Source organism: Pagrus pagrus (genome assembly GCF_965226575.1).
Source record: "Pagrus pagrus genome assembly, chromosome: 11".
Taxonomy (NCBI): domain Eukaryota; kingdom Metazoa; phylum Chordata; class Actinopteri; order Spariformes; family Sparidae; genus Pagrus; species Pagrus pagrus.
The window spans coordinates 19,186,876-19,205,067 of NC_140195.1; the positions used below are offsets into that span (position 1 = coordinate 19,186,876).

The window sequence follows — 18,192 nt, forward strand, 5'->3', positions numbered from 1 at the left end:
ACACAACAAGAACTAGAGTTGATGCAACTGAGAGCAACAGTGACACTTTCCATCACAAAACACTGACTCATCTGAACGAATGAATGCAGAAAAGGGGCTTAACGGGGCTTTTTCATCCAAATTCAAAGAAAAGTTAAAATACAAAGAGAGACTCTGAAAATGCATTCGGTGAATTTGAACAGTATAATTTAGCATTCCTTTATACCTTGAGAATGTGAAAGTGGTAAGGGGTGCCATCTTGTGCCTGGAAATTGAAACTACACTTGGACTTCAGTTGTGCTACAGCATTGTTAATAGCACCACCTAAGGAATATATTTACAGTAAATCATTAGCGGCGAACCACAGCTGGAAAACACATCCCATATTAACCTGTTCCATTTAGTTGGAAAGGGATACTGCAACGGATAAAGATTAGTTCAAAATCTTAAGTCAGGTTTTGGACAAGTGGATAGACCTTGAACAAATCATTACTTTCCAACTGAAGTGAAAAAAGCAGAATACTTTTCCTGTTTCATTTGTTTTATAGTAAAGACATCAAACATGAAACTAGAACAAAACAATACTAAAATGACGCGTCTAAAAAATCCAGTATCTCAAAATATTAAATTATTACATGAGACTGACCAAAAAAAGGATTTATAATACAGAAATGTCACCCTTCTGAAAAGTATGTTCATTTAAACACTCTTGGTCAAGGCTCCTTTTGCATGACTAACTGCATCAGTACGCTGTGGCATGGAGGCGATCAGCCTGCGGCACTGCTGAGGTATTATGGAAGCCCATGTTGCTTTGATAGAGGCCTTCAGCTCGTCTGTATTATTCGGTCTGGTGTCTCTCATCTTCCTCTTGACAATACCCCATAGATTCTCTATGGGCTTAAGGTCAGGCGAGTTGGCTGGCCAATCAAGCACAGTAATGCCATGGTCAGCAAACCAGTTACTTCTCCTGCTGAAAAAGGAAATCAGCATCTCCATACAGTATGGAGATGCTGATTTCCTTTTCCAGCAGGACTTGGCACCTGCTCACAGTGCCAAAACTTCTAGTAACTGGTTTGCAGACCATGGTATTACTGTGCTTGCTTCTAAATCATTTAGATGGTCAGTCCAACTCTGCATCCCGATCGCTTGTATATGCACTACATAACTTTGGGTGGGTGGGTAGGATCTCCTGGGACGAGGATATAACACATTAAGGCCCCATGTCACTCAATATCAACGCTGTCGGTGAAACTCGATCAGATTTTTATGAAGAGAATTTCTGGTTTTCTGATCCAAATCACACGGAAGACCAATTCCTACATAACGTGGCTTTAAATCGGTCAGTGGCTGAATGCACACAGATCTCACTTTGACCATTTTATGTTACCAATTTATTTATTATAAAACACTCATTGCTCAGGTCAACAAATACTGAATGTGGATTAACAACTAATAGGTAGCAACATGTGATGTAATCATGACTCAGCAAACAGGCTTTCTACAATACAAGTTTACTAAAAGGTAGTCAATACCCAATACTGCAAGTTATAATTGCATAATCAATTCACATTAAAGACATTTTGTGCATTAAAAAGCTCCAATGCCATTATCCGTTTTATTTTTTAACACCTTAACATTAAAGTCTTCCATATTATATTTATGATCACAGCTGAGCATCAATTCACTTCACTTGGTGATATTTTCAAAAAGGGACAATTTTTTCAACTTGTGACACTTGATCTTTCATCGAGGACACAATCTGCCTGGTACACTATGATAGATACTGAACAAGTTCTTTTCAACACAAACAACCAATTTCAGGCACTATAGGGTTCATGTGTGAGGACTCTAGTATTCTGAAGACAGTCATGATGGGTGTCAATGGTGTATCTTCCTATGAGTACAAACTGATATCAAACATTACAAATAAAAGTACAGCAATACATTACATATACATACTCTATATGGTACGTAATATATTGCATAAAGTGTTATGCAGTGAATCCAATAAACAGTACAGTTTCAGAGTGAGGTCAGGTTTGATGGCGATGCTCTTCCCACAGTAAAAATTAAATTGCTCTTCATGAATATGCTGATAAGACAATTACAGAGTAAGAGGTAAAAACCAAATACATCAAAAATAAATAAACACAGAGAGCGTGTAAGACTGGAAGGAAGGAAAGAGTACAACAGACACTTTCTCGCTATGACTCCGCAAGTTCCCACACACTGATTATTAGTTGCCCCCCACCCATAAAATCATGAAGAGGCTACGCTCTTCAGTGGTGCTGAACTGTGATGAGGAGGTGAAGAAGCCGTAGAACAAGGTTGCGTATTTGTGATCTGAGGGCCAGGTAGAAAACGAACATCTGTTGGTGCTGGTCATGCTTCAAGTACCTGTCAATGTTTCAAGAAGATACTGATTGAAAAGTAGCCAATATTTAACTGTTTGGACTTTCATTCAAGTGCACCCAAATCATTTATGAATACAACATTTTATTTATTTAATATATTTATAATATATTTACCTTTCTTGCAAATTCAGGGAGGACGAACGATGCTTTGTGAATTTCGGGGTTGTAATATTTAAGGTTCATATTTTCCATTTCTTCTTTCGACAGTGCTTTCACTGGATCCTTGAAATTTGTTTCCTGATTTAAAGAAAGGAAGAGGCACTTCAGTCATCTGACGGATGTTACCGATCACAAACAGCAGACAAGTTAATGCGCGATGGGATGGTTTCACAATAAGCCAGTCCCGTTCATATTAGGCAATCCGACAACAATCAGGTGTGCGGCGGATGGCATATAGGGAATGACGGACACACTTACAGGATTTTTACTGCAGAGCATGAATCCAATTTGGCCACTGGGATAGGTTGGGATGGTGCTGTAGGCATATTCCACCACAGGGAATAGGGTCTTGCAGAAGGTTCGCATCTCCTTTATCAGCTCCAAATGGAGCCATTGACACTCTCCTGTGAAAGCGACACAAGAGCAGAGGAAAGGCCATGTTAATTTCCTGTCTGCCTTTTTTGGCCTCCTTCCGTCTCAAGACTACATAAATATCAACCAAGAGGAATTAACGAAGGCTGCGAGTAATAACCAGATTTTTTTGGTAGACTTGAAAAGAGAACTCAGGAACTTACTAAAAAAAAAAAAGATCACTCATCAGCCTTTCTACAAGTTTTAACACACAACTGTGGTGAAATATTAAGTTACCCTGGGAACAAAGAATTCCACCGCCTCTCAATGCTGCCTTCATCAGCTGATAGTAAGACTCCTTGAACAAACTCTCAGCAGGTCCTGCAACAACAAAAAAAGGACTCAGAATAGGACTACCACCTCAAAGATGTTATTGTTAACAGAAAAGTGGAACTTACCAACAGGGTCTGAGGAATCAGTAATAATGACATCGAAGGCATCCTGGTTCTGCTTCATGAATTCAAAGCCGTCTCCAACATGCAGGGTGAGCTTTGGACTGAAAAAACCTTTGGCCATCCCTGGGAGGAACTTCTTCGATACATTAATGACATCCTGCAGAACAGAAAACATTAACACTGAGTGAGGTGCAGTATTACGGACAAATCAGTGTAGCTCTCTAGAGAGAAGCTGGAATCCTCGCCAGTGTTGTTGCTCCCACCTCATCTATCTCACACAGAACCACCGAGTCCACCAGCGCATTCTTCACCACTTCCCTCAGCACACCACCGTCTCCTCCGCCGATGATCAGCACCTGTAGAAATGGAAACGTGTTGACTGTCAGGAAAAGAAACACGGCTTGTCTCTTGTGTGTTGTCATACTGCCACATCAGTGAATTTAACAAGAATACATCTGAGTGATACCTTCTTGGGGGAAGGATGGCTGCACAGAGGAAGGTTGGCAATCATCTCTTGATAGGCGAACTCATCCCTCTCTGTGCACTGGATCACTCCATCCAGCACCAACACATTCCCATAGGTTTTACTGGAAAATGACGTAACAGCAAAGCACATTTGAAAGCTTGAAATCCCTGAGCCCAGTATATTAACATATAACTTGAGATTGATTCATAGCAGTTAAACATAGAGTAGCAGCACATGTCTAGCACATTATTTCCACCACTTTTAAAGAAAAAAAAAAGAAAAAGAGAAAGAGTTACCGTGATTTGTTTACCCAACAGTGACGGTTAGTTACCACTTTTGCTACCTAAGTCTAGTTAATTCACTACCTAGCTGGTTATCTGTGAGCTACAACTTGACACAACCAACATGTAGCTATCGTACCCACTGAAGAAACTTCTCAAGATGCCACGAGCCTCAGATTGCTCATTCATTTCTAGCAGATGCTAACAGCTAGCAACGTTAGCCAAGTTGTGTAGCTGAAAGTACTCACCTCTTGAAAACCATAACATCTTGAAATTTGGACTTCTTGTCGTAGAGGACCTCTTCCACTTGGAGGCTCATTGCCTGTCCGGGCCATAACGTGCATTTTTCAGTAAACCATCCATCTTTAATGTGGTCCATGGTGGTCAGCTGCCACAAGTAATACAAACGTGTTTATAAGTGTGGCGACGTGAGTAAGTTACGACAAAGATCTGACACTTCAACGTTATCTGACAGCTAAACGTGATGGCTCGTACTTTAACGAATGGGACGCCGTTGACGTCAGTGTCTTGCCGTTGTTCGAGCCAATGGGGTGGCAGGATGTACCGGTTCGTGTATAGTTTGGTTGACTTCGCACCACCAGCGCCGTCCATGCGAAGCTGCTTCCTGTAGGGCTGCTGGAGCCCACGTGAAGCTAAACCGCTGTGCCGTACCACTGCGCATGCGCGGGACTAGAACTAAAGGAGAGAGTGGGTGAGGGAGTGTGACCATTTGTTGATTGATTTTTTTTTTTTTTTTTTTAAAGTAAGGCCTTTTTCCAAAGGGATTCATATTTTCACAGGTCCCTCCCCTTAATTAGAAACAAATAATACAACTTCATAAGAGTGGTCATCTAAAATAGCTATGCATTGTATCATAAAGTGCTGAATATAATTTTCTTCAACTCAATTGGAGCTTTAAATCAAAATCTTTCTGAGCTCAACTGTGTAGTTAAAAACGGAAATTATTATTTTCCAATTTTACTGAAAATAAAAATGAAGATAAATTGAAATATATATTTAAAAAAAAAAAAAAAAAGTTAAAGCATTCTGCTAAGAAACATTCCATGTTAACTTTGACATTGTGTTATATTTGCCTGATCTACATTGAAGAACAAACTGGAGGTGATGAAAAATGTAAGTTTTTATTAAATGCGTCTCTTCTATTTCACAAAATTATATTAAGGATGCGTCCAGTTCAGCTCAGGTAGAACAACAGAAGATGATCATACGAACAACACTATTAATGGGCCCTTCTCAGTACTTGCCTTCACATATAACAGTGGTAGCCTACATACTGAGTAAGTCTTCATATATTATCTATAATATCTCTGCTATAATTCCAGGGCTTGTATGTGTTCATATTCATATGCTTTATCTGGTGTTTTGTCATTTAACATCCTAGGTAGAGCCCAACCTTTAATCGTGTTTGGGGCCAATGCCGATACAAATGTAAAGGGGAAAAAAATTACGATATATATTGGCTGATATACACGTTTTTTGCAGTGATCCCTCATATGTGGTTGTCAAGCACTTGTGACAATGATATGTAATGGAGGCAGCATATTATTATTTATTTTAATAATTTAACTAAAATGTAATCAGTTCACTGAAACAGTAAACTTAATTTGGGAATTTAATCATAAATAATCCTGAGCATCTTTTTTCTGAATTGTAATCTTTAAAAAAAAATAAAATTATTATATCAGGTAACATATACATGATCTGTGATGGGCCAATATCAGTCAATCAATAGCTTGGGACAGACCTGGGCCTGCTCAACGTATTTGAACTGACCCAGCAGTATTACGTAACCATATTGGTTTGATGTAATGACAAACAGTTATAGCCTTATTTTATTTTTTTTCTCATGTTTACTTGTGTTATAGTTCTTTATGTAAATGTAACCCACAACAGAGACAGCACTGCACCGCATGTAACGGTTATTTAATAAATGATGACATGACCTCACTTTGTTTATCTCTACAAACATAAATTGGATTTTTGAAACCATTTATAGAGCTTAGAGGTCTAGCCCGAACTCCAAAAACCAGTCCCAGAGTCTATAGTGGTGTCCTCATACTTTTGTATAACACAGGATTAAAATGTGCTGTCACTCTCAAAGGTTTACCATTTCTTAATTCAGGGGTTACCACTTAATACTTGGATTAATAGTCTGTGGTGCTACTAAATCTTATATTTACATCAGTCATGTATGTGTAATGTAAAGTTGAGGATTCAAAGTAACTGCCATAGCCTGGAAACAGGTTCTCAACTTTTGTATTTAAGCACCACAGCATGTACAAACATCATGTCTGCTGAAGGAAACCTCATCTTGTGCTTTTGATAGAGAGATTTGTTTAGCAAATAGGGCAATAATGCTTTTTTGGAACAGACTGCAACAGCTTTGCTCCATTTTACACCTGCGATTAGTCTGAAAATGAACCATTGAGATTAGACTACTGACTGCTGGAGGGTGTTCCCTTCACTGAAATTCTTCTTGGCTTGCTCTGGAAAGTGTGATTAGTTTGCTTACTTTATCCCCTGGATATAATGTTCTCTGTTGAGGAAACAAGGCCAGCATTGTGCAAACAGACAAACAAAAGTAAACATATACAAATAAAACTAAAATGTAACTTAAGAACTTCTAGGCAAGACCTTAACAAATGTATACCTCTTTTATGAAATGCACCAACATAATCCTCAGTGAGACCATTCTGAATTGGTTAATGCATCAGCTTATCACAAAGAGCACAGCTATGAATGAGTGCAGAAACAGTGACTAAACAGCTGTTTATGAGTTTCAGCTCAGACTACACAGAAACTGATGGCAAACCTTAATACTAAAGAACTTTTATTTTAAAAACAGTGGTGGTTTTTCAACTTTCTGGCAACAGTTTGCAACTCCTCTGTTTCAACATGACAATGCCACTGTGCACAAACGGAGGTACATTTATGTCTGTATCTTAATATCAGTGGTGAAAGTTGAGAAGAAAAGTCTGACTATGATACTGCTTTACCGAAATTAAACTTTTTTTTTTATATTTGGTTTTAATAAAAACATGTAGGCAAGAATCTTTTCCTCTAAAATCATCTTTAATAAAGAGGTTTGTGCGTCCACATATTTACAAGGTAAACTGTTCCGCAGATGGGGAAAAAAAAATACATTTTGAAATTCATTAAATACTGAAATACTGAATTTCACTGGCAAGAAGGGAGAAATGGGAACATTGTTTCTGCAGGATGAAAAAAAAAAGTTTTAAAATAAGACAGAAAAGGAACATCAAAGAAAGTTTATCTTTTGGGCCAGTTGTGCCGGAATCCTCTGTAGAGAATAAACACACAATGATTAACACACTGGGATGTTTGAATTTCCACAAGAAAACAAAATACTCTTATGTATATTACTGTCTACTGTATGTTTACCTGTCAGATTTGCCAGCCATGTATGACATACTCCGGCCTCCAGCGCCCAAATTGGATTTTTGTCCTTTGGCAAATTTCTGTTGGACCAATATTTTAAATTCATCAAGCACTGACAAAATATATATTGCTCAACACACAAATGTATTAAAAAATAAATACCTTTTTCTTAAAATCATGGGATTGCCGGTTGGGATCAAACTGTGTGTTGTCCTTTGATTTATTACCTGTTAAACAGTAGATGCATGTATGTCAGTTCATTTTTATAATGTACAGCAACTGCAAAGGTAAAGTAAGATTTGATTTGTCCAAAGTAATATGAAAAACCTGAACAATATACATACCAGCAAAGACTTTGAGGTCGGACTGACTGTAGTCAAAGGGCTTGAAGCTCTCTTGTGGAGGCGGTTCAGTCTTCTGGGGCTTCTCTGCAGATGTCATCAGCTTCTTACTTGGTTTGGGAGTCGACTCTCCAACCTCACTGGGAACCCTCTCTCTTTTCTTTGCGCCGCCTTTTGCAGATTCCTAAAGAAATTGATCATTATTTTCTGTTTAATTCTCAAAATAAATATTTCAACAAATGTATTATTAACTGTGTGTATTTATGCAATCACAATTGCAGTATATGGTGTGAATGACAGCATCGGAGGTTTAACCTTCATGACTGCTTTGTAATTACATTACTGCTGAAACCAAAAACAACACAATTTCTTCAAAAAATAGGTTTTATCATTCTTATTTATGAACTTGAAGAAAGGATGACATTGATTCTTATTTATAGTTGTTGATCAAATTAAAAGGACTAATTTGCTAAATATCCTTTTTATGGTACTTCTAATCAAATGTCGACAAATCATGTATTCTTGTGATATTATCTCTCCGTGGTTGTTTCCGATTCATTTGTCCGACTTGCTTAAATTGAACTGATGGAAGTAAATCAATTTTTGATGAATAACTGTCACTAACCACTGATGTTGGAGCCCAATAACAGCTATATTCCCTCGATAATGTCATTCATAACATCAATGCAGTAGAAGCTTTGGAAAACTACAAAGCTTTTATTTCAAACTGAAATTAGAAAAGAAAGAAGAAAAACTTCACTGCCAAAGTGCCGACTGGAACTGACAGTTAGTCGGCAGAGCCAATGTTTGCCTGCAGTTGGCAGGTTGACGAGTGCTACTTTCAAGTGCGGCTGCCAACTGGTCCGACTGTAATGCATTCCACCAGACGCTGCCAACGTGCTTATTTGCCAGTACCGTTTCAGCAGGGAGTGCCTTAAAACCAACGCTTCACTTAAGCCATCATCACACAATGGATTACTGGGGTGCACATCATTACTGTGTGCACCAGCGACTGATGGCTGAAGGCTCATGCAGTGAAAAGTAGAAGCAAGAGTCAAACGGCAGTGACCACTCTTTCTGTTCTCTTTCAAGATGAAGTACATGGACTATTGTCTCACTGAGCCTTTAAAACCGAGAGGAAACACCATATGGTGGCATGAGCACGTATTAGCGGGAGGGTGCCAGGCAATACCCCAGAGAGATGGCGCTAACAGAAAGTGGGCTTTTGGGTAGACGGTAGCTATTGTTGTTCCCCAGGAGCAAAGAAAATCTTTTGATGAGTGGAGGACGTGTCTCTAATGCGTCAATCCCACGCTGTGCTTTCTTCTTCCCCAGACACATCGTGTGACAGGTATAAATATTAAAAGGCCACTAAAATGCCGGTGCTGCAGACTGGTAGCAGTGGTTCACCCGCTTGTGAGTCACCGCATTTATGCACAAAAATACCAGCCGTGTCTCAAGAAAATAGGGGGCAATGCAGAGGTGTATGCTGGCTATTAAAGCACTATCTTTAATACGCAGTACCAGGCTCTTGGGTGACTATAACTCATCTTTATCATAGACTCCTTCTTTCCCTACAGGGACGTCAACAGCGAAGCTGACAGAGTGCAAAGCCTATCTGAGGCAGCACGGAGGAAACGGAAGGATGAGAGTGCAAATGACTCACCGCTGCTTGCTGGCGAACGGTGGCAACATTCTGAAGAGACTCCTGGTAGCTCTGTTTAGCCTTGTTTCTTTCGTCTGCAGAAATCAAAAGTGAAATTCAATAGGGAACAATACTTTAGAAAGTGTACATTTAGAGCAAGTTAGACCCAGTTACCTGCCACTTTCTTTGCGTGTTGCTTTGCTTCTTCTTTGGCTTTCTTCTTGGCCTCCAGCTCTTTCTGTTGCTGCTCAATACTCTGCAGTTTCCATCTTTTACTGATCTGTAAATATGGGATGGTACAGCCATGAACATTTAGTTAAGAGGAAAACACAAATAAGGCCCTGTCAACATGTACACAGGTATTTCTTAAAACAAAGCTTTTCTTTCTGCATTTTGGCCTTATATATACACGTATATACAGTTTTCAGTGTTTAAATCTTTAAATTGGGCCTTATCAGTGAATGTAGCATCATTGGCAAATGTGAACTCTGAGTATGTGTTATATGATACTGGAGTATCTGAGTGTGTACACTGACAGAATGGATGTTATATTGTCTGTATTATCAATGCCGGTTTGTGTCTTTCTAAATATAATGATGTCTGGATATACATGCCTGTATTTAGCTCTATAAGTTACCTCGAATATTTTTGAAGATGGGTCAAACTTGGCATTCTTGTTGACGTGGACGTCACTGGAGGGTAAATACTGAAATTAAAGAAGATAGTTGAATGCTGTGTGTTGAGGAGAATAAAATACAAACAACACTGAGGGTTAATGACTTGTCATCGCTTACCATTCTGAAAGGGTTTTCAAATGACTCAATGATACGTCTGGCTTTCATCTGAGCCACAGGGAGGGACTCTTCGTCTTTCAGGATTCTCGGCTCCTTCAAAAGGAAGCAGAGTTCTTACGTTAGGCCTCAACATTGCATACAAATCGACTGGCTGAATAAAGTCGACTCAAAGGAGACCTCTACCTCAAACAGTGTGATTTTGGCTTCTGCCATTAGACCACTTGTTTTCTGTACATCAACGTCCATGTTGTGCTCGTCATCTGAGAAGAGCATCCCTTGTTTCACAGGCATTTCTGAAAATAAATACTTGTTTAAGGTACTAATATATTATATCAACAGGATAATGCACAACATATACAAGTATAAAAATTACCATCAGAAGAATACGGGTGGAGGTCACTCTCAGAGACCCTGGATGTATCATGAGGACCAAACAGCGTGACCTCTGGCTGGAAAATTATAAAAGATCACATGTATTTTACCCCAGCAACAACTGCAGAATGCAAAAACTTAAAACATCCACATGGTTGAATCAGTTTTGGACAAACCTTTTTAATCGGTGTGAGTCCCTTATTCTTTTGAGCAGCAATCTCCGCCTATTTGGAGTGTAGAAAACAATGTTTGAGTGATTTAGATGACTTCATTGACAAGTGACTTAACAACACAGACACTGAAATTACTTCACAGATGGGAAACGTAAAATTCCTGCTGCCACCCATCATTTCTCACCTTAAGGAGAGGCATTTCTCTGGCTTGCTGCACGAGCAAATGGAGCTCATTGACCTGCTGCCTCACCAGCGGGGGTACAGGGTTACAGCAGGCAATGATGCCCTGAGGCTCTCTGAGGAGATAAAGACAAAATACTTTGCTGGACGTTATGAATAAAAAGACTAAATTCCACCTGCAATGACGTGAGAACAACTAACACTAGTGGGAAATCTAATCCACTTACTTTGGCAGCTCCTCAGATATCTTGATCATCATGTGAGTAGGCAGGACATATCTAAAACACATAAAACATTATATTAAAACATGTTAAGACAGCTGTAGAAAGACTATGAATGATTCTAAAAGCAGGGAGATTGTCACAGAAGCATGTGGGTTGCAAAATCTGGCTGGGCACGAATTACACATAGGAGAAACTGCTCCAGCAGCAGATTTCCAGGAAAGCAAGTCCATCCATTTCCAAACAGCCTACCCGGTGCTTTCATCTTCCTGCCTGGCCAGCTTGTCCCTCCAGGCAAACAGCAGTCTGAAGGCAGTGAGCTGCTGGGTGTTAAAAGACCTTTTCTGCTTCCTCTGCAACTCCAGATATGACTCCTCTGTGTATATAGGCTTCATATATTTCTGTATGGGAGTGGGGTGGCATAGTGAATTGTGACAAATGTCATAAAATACAGGAAATTATGTGTGCGGAAATGTAAAAATATGAAAGCAGTAAAAGAAACCGACAGAATACTGGAATAGGTTGATTTTTAAGCGTCAATTTAATCTTCATTATGTATGAAATGAGGTCTGTACTCACCTTCAGGGAAATGTCTTTGCTTTTGTTCCAGACACACTGCAGAAGACCAGGCTGCCCGTGGTTGAAGTCCAACAGCTGCGCCCTCACACAGTCGTAGATATAAAGGAGGTAGTGGGTGTCTGTCCGGGCATACTGCACCATCTCATCTGGCAAGGGGCTACAAGGCCAAAGTATGACACATTAGTTACTTCTACTGCCCAAATCATTTATAGTAAAAAAAAAAGTATTTCAAGAGTGTATTAACACCTTTATTTGGTCTGCAACAAGGGAAAAGTAAAACATCTGTTGCATTCTGGTTTTTGTCTGGTTCTTGTTCTGACTTAAGGTAATTAAAGGAGGAGTAAATATTTCTTCACACAGAACGACATGCAACTGGTTGACTGGACAGTTTTGGTGATTGTCACTGTGCATTATTAGGACTCGAAAGGGGAGATCGAACTCCAGTGACTAACTGAAGTTTATGCAGCACTTTAATGCTTCTGATGTGTATATTTATGTTCTTTAGTGTCACAAAGAGCTCATGAAGAAATAATTGATTATAAGAATTATTAGTTATCTGACTGCACATTTATAGCAACTGTTCCAAACAAGCCAGGTGTGAATACATCCCAAGAATAATGTTATAAACAGTCTGAAATACATGATACACTATCTTGTTAAGACATTAAAAGAACTCTATCCCACAGTTAAATCTAAACATCAGTCATCTCCGTACCGAATCCTCCAGTCAGCCAGCTGGTAGCGTTTGTCTGAGCCCACATTGCAGAAGTGCGTGAGCAGGTGGTCGAGAGAATGTCTGGCCAGGTTCAGAGCTCGGCTAGCCTGATGCGTGTCAAAAAGTCTGACGACATACAAGCCGAAGTCCCTCTGGAGCCACTCAATGTCAGAGTCAGCACCATGAAATACCTGAGAACAGGAAAGAATGATATTCAGCTGAAACCTCTCTGGTAAGCTACCCAAATTAATAATAATAATAATTTGACTTGCTTTGATGCAGAAAATATTTGAATTAAAAACATTAAAAACTAGAGACACACTATTTGACATTTTCCCATTTGGATTATTTCACAGATCTTAGTAGTTCAAGCCCACGCAGCACACGTTTCACAGGTATCCTACAGTAAGTGAGTGAGTCATGGCAGCTCCCACACACCAGAGGACACCCGCCAACTTTATTAAACACGTGTGAAAACTGTAGGGCTCTGAGACACCTCAAAGGTCTCAAAATTATATCTTTGCAAACTTAATATCACTACATTGCTGGAGATTTCTTCTCTAGGTACCTTTAGATGGTTCAGATGCAGCCAGTTCATAAGTAGTCTGAGTCATCTTCAATTTCATCTGCTAAAAAAATATATTTCCTTGAGGCCATTTTAAGGCTGTTCTTATTGCTGAGATGTGGGAATGCAATGACGCAGCTTTACAATGCAGACCAAAACAGCAAGCGGAACAAGTTGTCAGACTGATTCACTACACATCCTCAGGTCAATTATATAAACCACTTATTTGGTGATCAAAAGAAAATTAATGGCCAGCTATTCTTATAAATGTTTAATTGTTTTTTAGTCATTTTAAAAGCAAAAAATATCAATGATTTGCTGGTTTCAGCTTCTTAAATGTATGGATGTGTTGCTTTTCTTTGTCACTTATGATTGTAAATGAAGTCTTTTGGACTGCTGGTTGGTAGAAAGAAGCAATTCTTTTTTTTTTTCTCCATTATTTACATCAGTGTGAAAATAATCAGCAGATTAATTGATACTGAAAATAATTGTAACTTGCAGCCCTACATAGGAATCTTGGCAACAAATCTCAGACATGTAATATAATCTTCCCTTTGGACAGTCGATATCAACAGGATACAGGAACAAAGGATTTGTGGAACCGTTCCATTACCTTGACAATGGCCGGGTCAGTGAACGCCTCGTTCAGGACGTACATCTCGCTGCGGAGCTCCAGCGTGTCGATGATGAAGTCCTCCTCTCTGGTGGAGATCTGCATCAGAGAGGTGAGACCGAGGAAGCTCCTGTAGGAGTGATGCTGTGGCGGACAACAGAGTGTTAACACAACTTCTGCTTATACACAAGAGTTAAGCACAACACTGAATCAATGCCTTCCTGACTCAAGATGCCAAAATTATGAGTCTCACAAAGGCACCATCTGTTGCTCGGCTGTTTCATTGAATCACATTACATCGTGTAGGCATACATAGACATCCAAGAAGCTATTTTCCAATCCCTTACCTCAAGGTCCACTGCAAATTCAGTCAATTTGCACAGCTTCTCATTAAGAGCCACCAAATCCTCCAGTGTGTCAACGAAGGAGAAGTTAGATTCAGCCATTGGTTTGTACATCTAAAAATAACCCACAAGCAAAAGATTTAGCAGAAGCCATACCAACAATCAGAGTACTGCATTATAGACAATTATGACTTACCTGCTGTTCTGGCTTAGAGAGAAGGCTTTCTGATATTACAAGATGATCCAGTTCGTATTGATATGGGTGTGCAAACCTACAATAATCAATATCACAACTTTAGATGGAAAACGAGAAATAGAAAAGCCCAAAGAGTCAATAATACACAAGAGACAAGTCTTACATGTCTTCAACGTGTTCTTGAGTTCTCTGCTGGTGAATGAAGTCAGCCAGGGCAGCCGGGACATCGAGGTCCTCGGGTCTCTCTTTACGGATTTGTTTGTTGGTGAAATCTACAAGTGGAGAGCAAGAAAGCAAATACTTTATGAATGTGAAGAGTAAAGTTAAGCCAAATTAATGTTATTAAAACAAAAGATTGGAAGAAGAGAGAGAAGTCTTACAAGAAGGAAGAGGCTTTACTGCGTTGGGCTTGATGAAGATCTTTGGAATAAATGGTGTGTTGCTGTTGTCAACTTTTTCCTTGAATTTCAGCTGAGGCCTTGCAACATTCTTGGCGTGAAGCAGTCGGAACATCTCAGAACGACTGCCAGAGCCAGAACCCTGTTCAATAGAAAGCATTGTTTACCACAAGGTGTGAAGCACCTGTATGAATGCTTATCAAGTGTTTCAAAAAAGAAAACAGTCTGGTGCTTTAAGTGCCTGAATGCCAGGACTGGCACATAATGCTTCAGCTTGAACGCAGCCCAAATCTGCAGTATAAGAGCTTAGAGGTTAATTAGCCAACCTTGCGATTCCAGCTGGAAACGACAATCTTGGGAGGCTGAAACCCTGCGGGCATGACAGGCTGCTGGCTCCGGTTCACCCCATCAGCTTCATCGAGAAGAATCCCCTGGAAATCATATTCATGCACTCTGTCGGTTTGCAAAGACTTCGTGATGAAATATGTGTTAACATCAAAGCTTTAGGTCATACCACTCTTTCAAGGATGACGTCGTTCGAGTCCACAACCAAGTCAAACCTCTCTTCCAGCCCTGTCAGCTTGTTCCGGTCTCTGAGGTGAGATCTGCAGCCGTGGACCTGCATTATCTGGCTCATGCTAACACAGGGACACAGTGACAAGAATGAACTCAGTCAGATGTGCTTTTACGCTGCGCATCAAAACAGGATGTAATGTCACGGACTGTAAATGGACTACGAGAGTGATGTTGCATTGTGTAGTCTGCTAGTGTACAACTGCAAAAACTGGGGTGATTTGACTCCACTAGAATCAGGTTAACCTCCATTTCCAAAGGCAACACACAGCACGTGAGCGCCTTTTCTCTTGGACAAATGTGCGAATTCATGTGTTCACATTCAATAAAAGTGAACTTTGGCATGCTGTCCACAGCTCCTGACAGACTTTGTCAGTTTCATGAGCTTTAAGGTCATTGGATGAGAGGTAGAGCCATCACTGGCAGCGACAGGTGCATGTCTGACTGAGCCAAAACTCACAAGATGCCACAACATAATATATACTCACAAGTGTAGGAGCTTATCTCCTTGACTTTCACAGAACTCCTGGAAGCCCGGGAAACTCCGATAGAAATCAAATTCATCTCCAGCTTGAGGCAAGCTGGCGGATGCTTTGGTGGCTGATAATACAGCACCGAATCCATGCTGCAGAGGAGAGACAGGCCGAGCTGTTAGTTAAAGGGTAACGCCACCAAATAAATTCTAGATTTTGAGAAGGAAGAAGGATGTGTGGAATAAAAAGCGACATCTCCGGTTTGGCTGTATCGATGTTGATCAAGTGTCCACAATGAGTCAAACAGTGTTATAGGAGTAAAATGGGAGACCAGTGGACTACTTTTCAAAACCGGGCACCTACATTACCCACAATGCAACTTAACCACTTCTCACATATGCAGTAGTACTCCCCAAGATCTGTACATACACTTCAATGTGTAAAATTGGTGGATTGGTTATTCTTTAATATTTCTTAAATTGTTGCCAATAGAATCAAATGTAACACAATTAAACATTTAAACAGACAGACACTGGAAGCTAATGTCTATTGTGCTTCTTAGTTAGTTTATTTCACGTCATATTGGGGTTTTCAAAACAAACATGGCGGCCATTAAAAGTGACATATTTGAAGTTGTTGAATGCTGAATGACACAACTTATTTGACCTATTTATCTTTTTACTAGCTCTGACAGCCTCACAAATTTAGCTAGATATTAGCTTTTTTTTAAATGTTCTATTTAAAAGCTGTCACTTTAGCTAGCTAAGTTAAATACCGTGGAGCTGTCCTTTAATGTGTGTGACATTTTAGACGAAACATTTTTTCTACTTCAGTTTCTATTTCTACCTTACTTGCAGACATAGCGTTACATGAAATGTACACGAGAACACTGACTAATATTTGTAAGCTAGCGTTAATTAGCACACCGACGAGGCTCAGCTCTCGTAAAAACCGACCTTTACAAATTACTTCGAGACAACATCACGTCAAACGATGTCTATTTTCTATGTTTTCTAATGCATCTTCACTAATGTGACTACACACACATCCACGTTGCCCCCTCGACTGCTGGTCTGAACTCATAAACTCTGCGTCCAGCTCCGTTAGTTCACTCACTTTAACAAAGGCATCCACGTCTTTAAAACCCGGACACAACTCGGGTTTCTCCTCGTCGTTTGGGTCTGAATTGTCGTCTTTGAGGCCACTGTTTGTGGAATCATTACTCTTTGAAGAAGAAGCCATCATCTAGTTTGATACTAGTGTACATGTGAGCCGCAGGAAGCAGCCCTCTTTTCCTCAATGTTTTCTTCGGGAGCTGCTCGGAGGGAAGCTGACGGGGGAGAGAGCGACACCTGCCGGCCTGGAGTGGAAGCACAAGCACGGACTGTGTTTGCTTTTCTACAATTTATTGAGATCTTACTGGAAATATTGTGACATTATCATGTGTAAAATGCTTGTTTTTACCTGAATGTGCTGCTAAAATATAACTTTTATTTTACACACCTGCAACATTTGAGTTTTTACTATTTCAATGTTGACTTCTACCACCCCAAATCAAGAGAGGTCACACATCTTGTCATTATCCCACTGCATGGCGAGGCTCTGGTCTGATCAATGTATCTGTTCAATGCAGTGAGACTGCAGACAGCCTGATCTCCCCTGGAGTGTTGCACCAGGATGCTGGTGCCATGAGGGGGCAGTATTGACATTTGCAATCTGCAGCAACTGAACTACAGCATCTGCACCGTGTTGCGGGTATATATGGGAAGAATACACCAATCACATCATAGACAGTATCTCTGTAAGGGCTATCTAAACCACATGTGAAATCACAGCATTTTGCAGCTTTCAGTAATAAAGATACCAAAGGTATAGAAAGCATAGTAAAAGCCTTTCTTTTAGTGTCTTGTGTAAGAAGTTACGGTTGCCTAGTGCTGTGATTCAGTGGTCAATAGCATGTGAAGAGCCATCACTTAAGTATTGACACACCTGCTCATTATGGATGATCTGTGGTGTGTAGGGAGAAACCTCTCTTTTCTTCACTTCCCCTGCCTATTGATCTCTTCACAGGGTCCTCTCCCTCTTATTATCTTAAAAGCATCTCTGCAACACTGGCTCAATCAATATTTCACAGCAGCTTTCCATGTCATTCCGTTGTTTTTAGTGGAAGGTATCTGGACTTCAGCAGATCCACGCACACATGAGCCCAAGAAATTAATCAGTGTTCTTTGCAAATGCTGCAGTACAAGCCGACCGCTTGATACATGTTATCTTTAGTGTCAAAACATTGGATTTTCTGTAAGGATAGTCCTTATTAAATAATTGAACAATTAGTATATGCAGCAAAAACTCGCAAATGTGTTCTTTATCCACTGAATAGGACATTACTGCTGCCATTTACTCTCATTTATATGCTTTTTCATAATATTATGCATTTTATAGCTTTGATGGTGCCCCAAAGCACCACTCAAATTCCTCCTGCAGT

At 39.9% G+C, this 18,192-nt stretch overlaps 2 protein-coding genes across 2 annotated transcripts; both read right to left on the reverse strand.

The window, feature by feature from the left end:
* Positions 1-1,355: 1,355 nt before the first annotated feature.
* On the reverse strand, positions 1,356-4,586 carry srm (spermidine synthase). Its single transcript, XM_084367394.1, has 8 exons — positions 4,354-4,586; positions 3,825-3,945; positions 3,622-3,714; positions 3,362-3,515; positions 3,201-3,284; positions 2,811-2,956; positions 2,508-2,630; positions 1,356-2,376 (listed from the first exon to the last, which is right to left on the reverse strand). The coding sequence occupies exons 1-8, from the start codon at positions 4,482-4,484 to the stop codon at positions 2,362-2,364; spliced, it is 867 nt and encodes a 288-aa protein (XP_084223520.1). The 5' UTR covers positions 4,485-4,586; the 3' UTR covers positions 1,356-2,361.
* Positions 4,587-7,177: 2,591 nt separating this feature from the next.
* exosc10 (exosome component 10) lies at positions 7,178-17,012 on the reverse strand. The gene is made up of 25 exons (XM_084367393.1): positions 16,824-17,012; positions 15,723-15,859; positions 15,176-15,299; positions 14,988-15,092; positions 14,644-14,803; positions 14,427-14,535; positions 14,264-14,339; positions 14,071-14,181; positions 13,724-13,867; positions 12,546-12,736; positions 11,831-11,987; positions 11,504-11,652; positions 11,258-11,308; positions 11,035-11,146; positions 10,854-10,901; positions 10,679-10,754; positions 10,489-10,598; positions 10,306-10,398; positions 10,149-10,217; positions 9,686-9,791; positions 9,533-9,606; positions 7,870-8,050; positions 7,688-7,752; positions 7,529-7,605; positions 7,178-7,427 (listed from the first exon to the last, which is right to left on the reverse strand). Exons 1-25 carry the CDS (start codon positions 16,950-16,952, stop codon positions 7,397-7,399), a joined length of 2,685 nt encoding a protein of 894 aa, XP_084223519.1. The 5' UTR covers positions 16,953-17,012; the 3' UTR covers positions 7,178-7,396.
* Positions 17,013-18,192: the final 1,180 nt, after the last annotated feature.

Coding starts and splice junctions, on each gene's coding strand:
- srm (XM_084367394.1), bottom strand. CDS start 4,484: ATGGACCACATTAAAGATGGATGGTTTACTGAAAAATGCACGTTATGG. Junction 3,516..3,621: donor TTCTGTGTGAGATAGATGAG/GTGGGAGCAACA, acceptor TCTGTTCTGCAG/GATGTCATTAATGTATCGAA. Junction 3,285..3,361: donor TGATTCCTCAGACCCTGTTG/GTAAGTTCCACT, acceptor TTGTTGTTGCAG/GACCTGCTGAGAGTTTGTTC.
- exosc10 (XM_084367393.1), bottom strand. CDS start 16,952: ATGATGGCTTCTTCTTCAAAGAGTAATGATTCCACAAACAGTGGCCTC. Junction 11,988..12,545: donor CTGGCTGACTGGAGGATTCG/GTACGGAGATGA, acceptor TTGGCCTTGTAG/CCCCTTGCCAGATGAGATGG. Junction 9,607..9,685: donor ACACGCAAAGAAAGTGGCAG/GTAACTGGGTCT, acceptor TGATTTCTGCAG/ACGAAAGAAACAAGGCTAAA.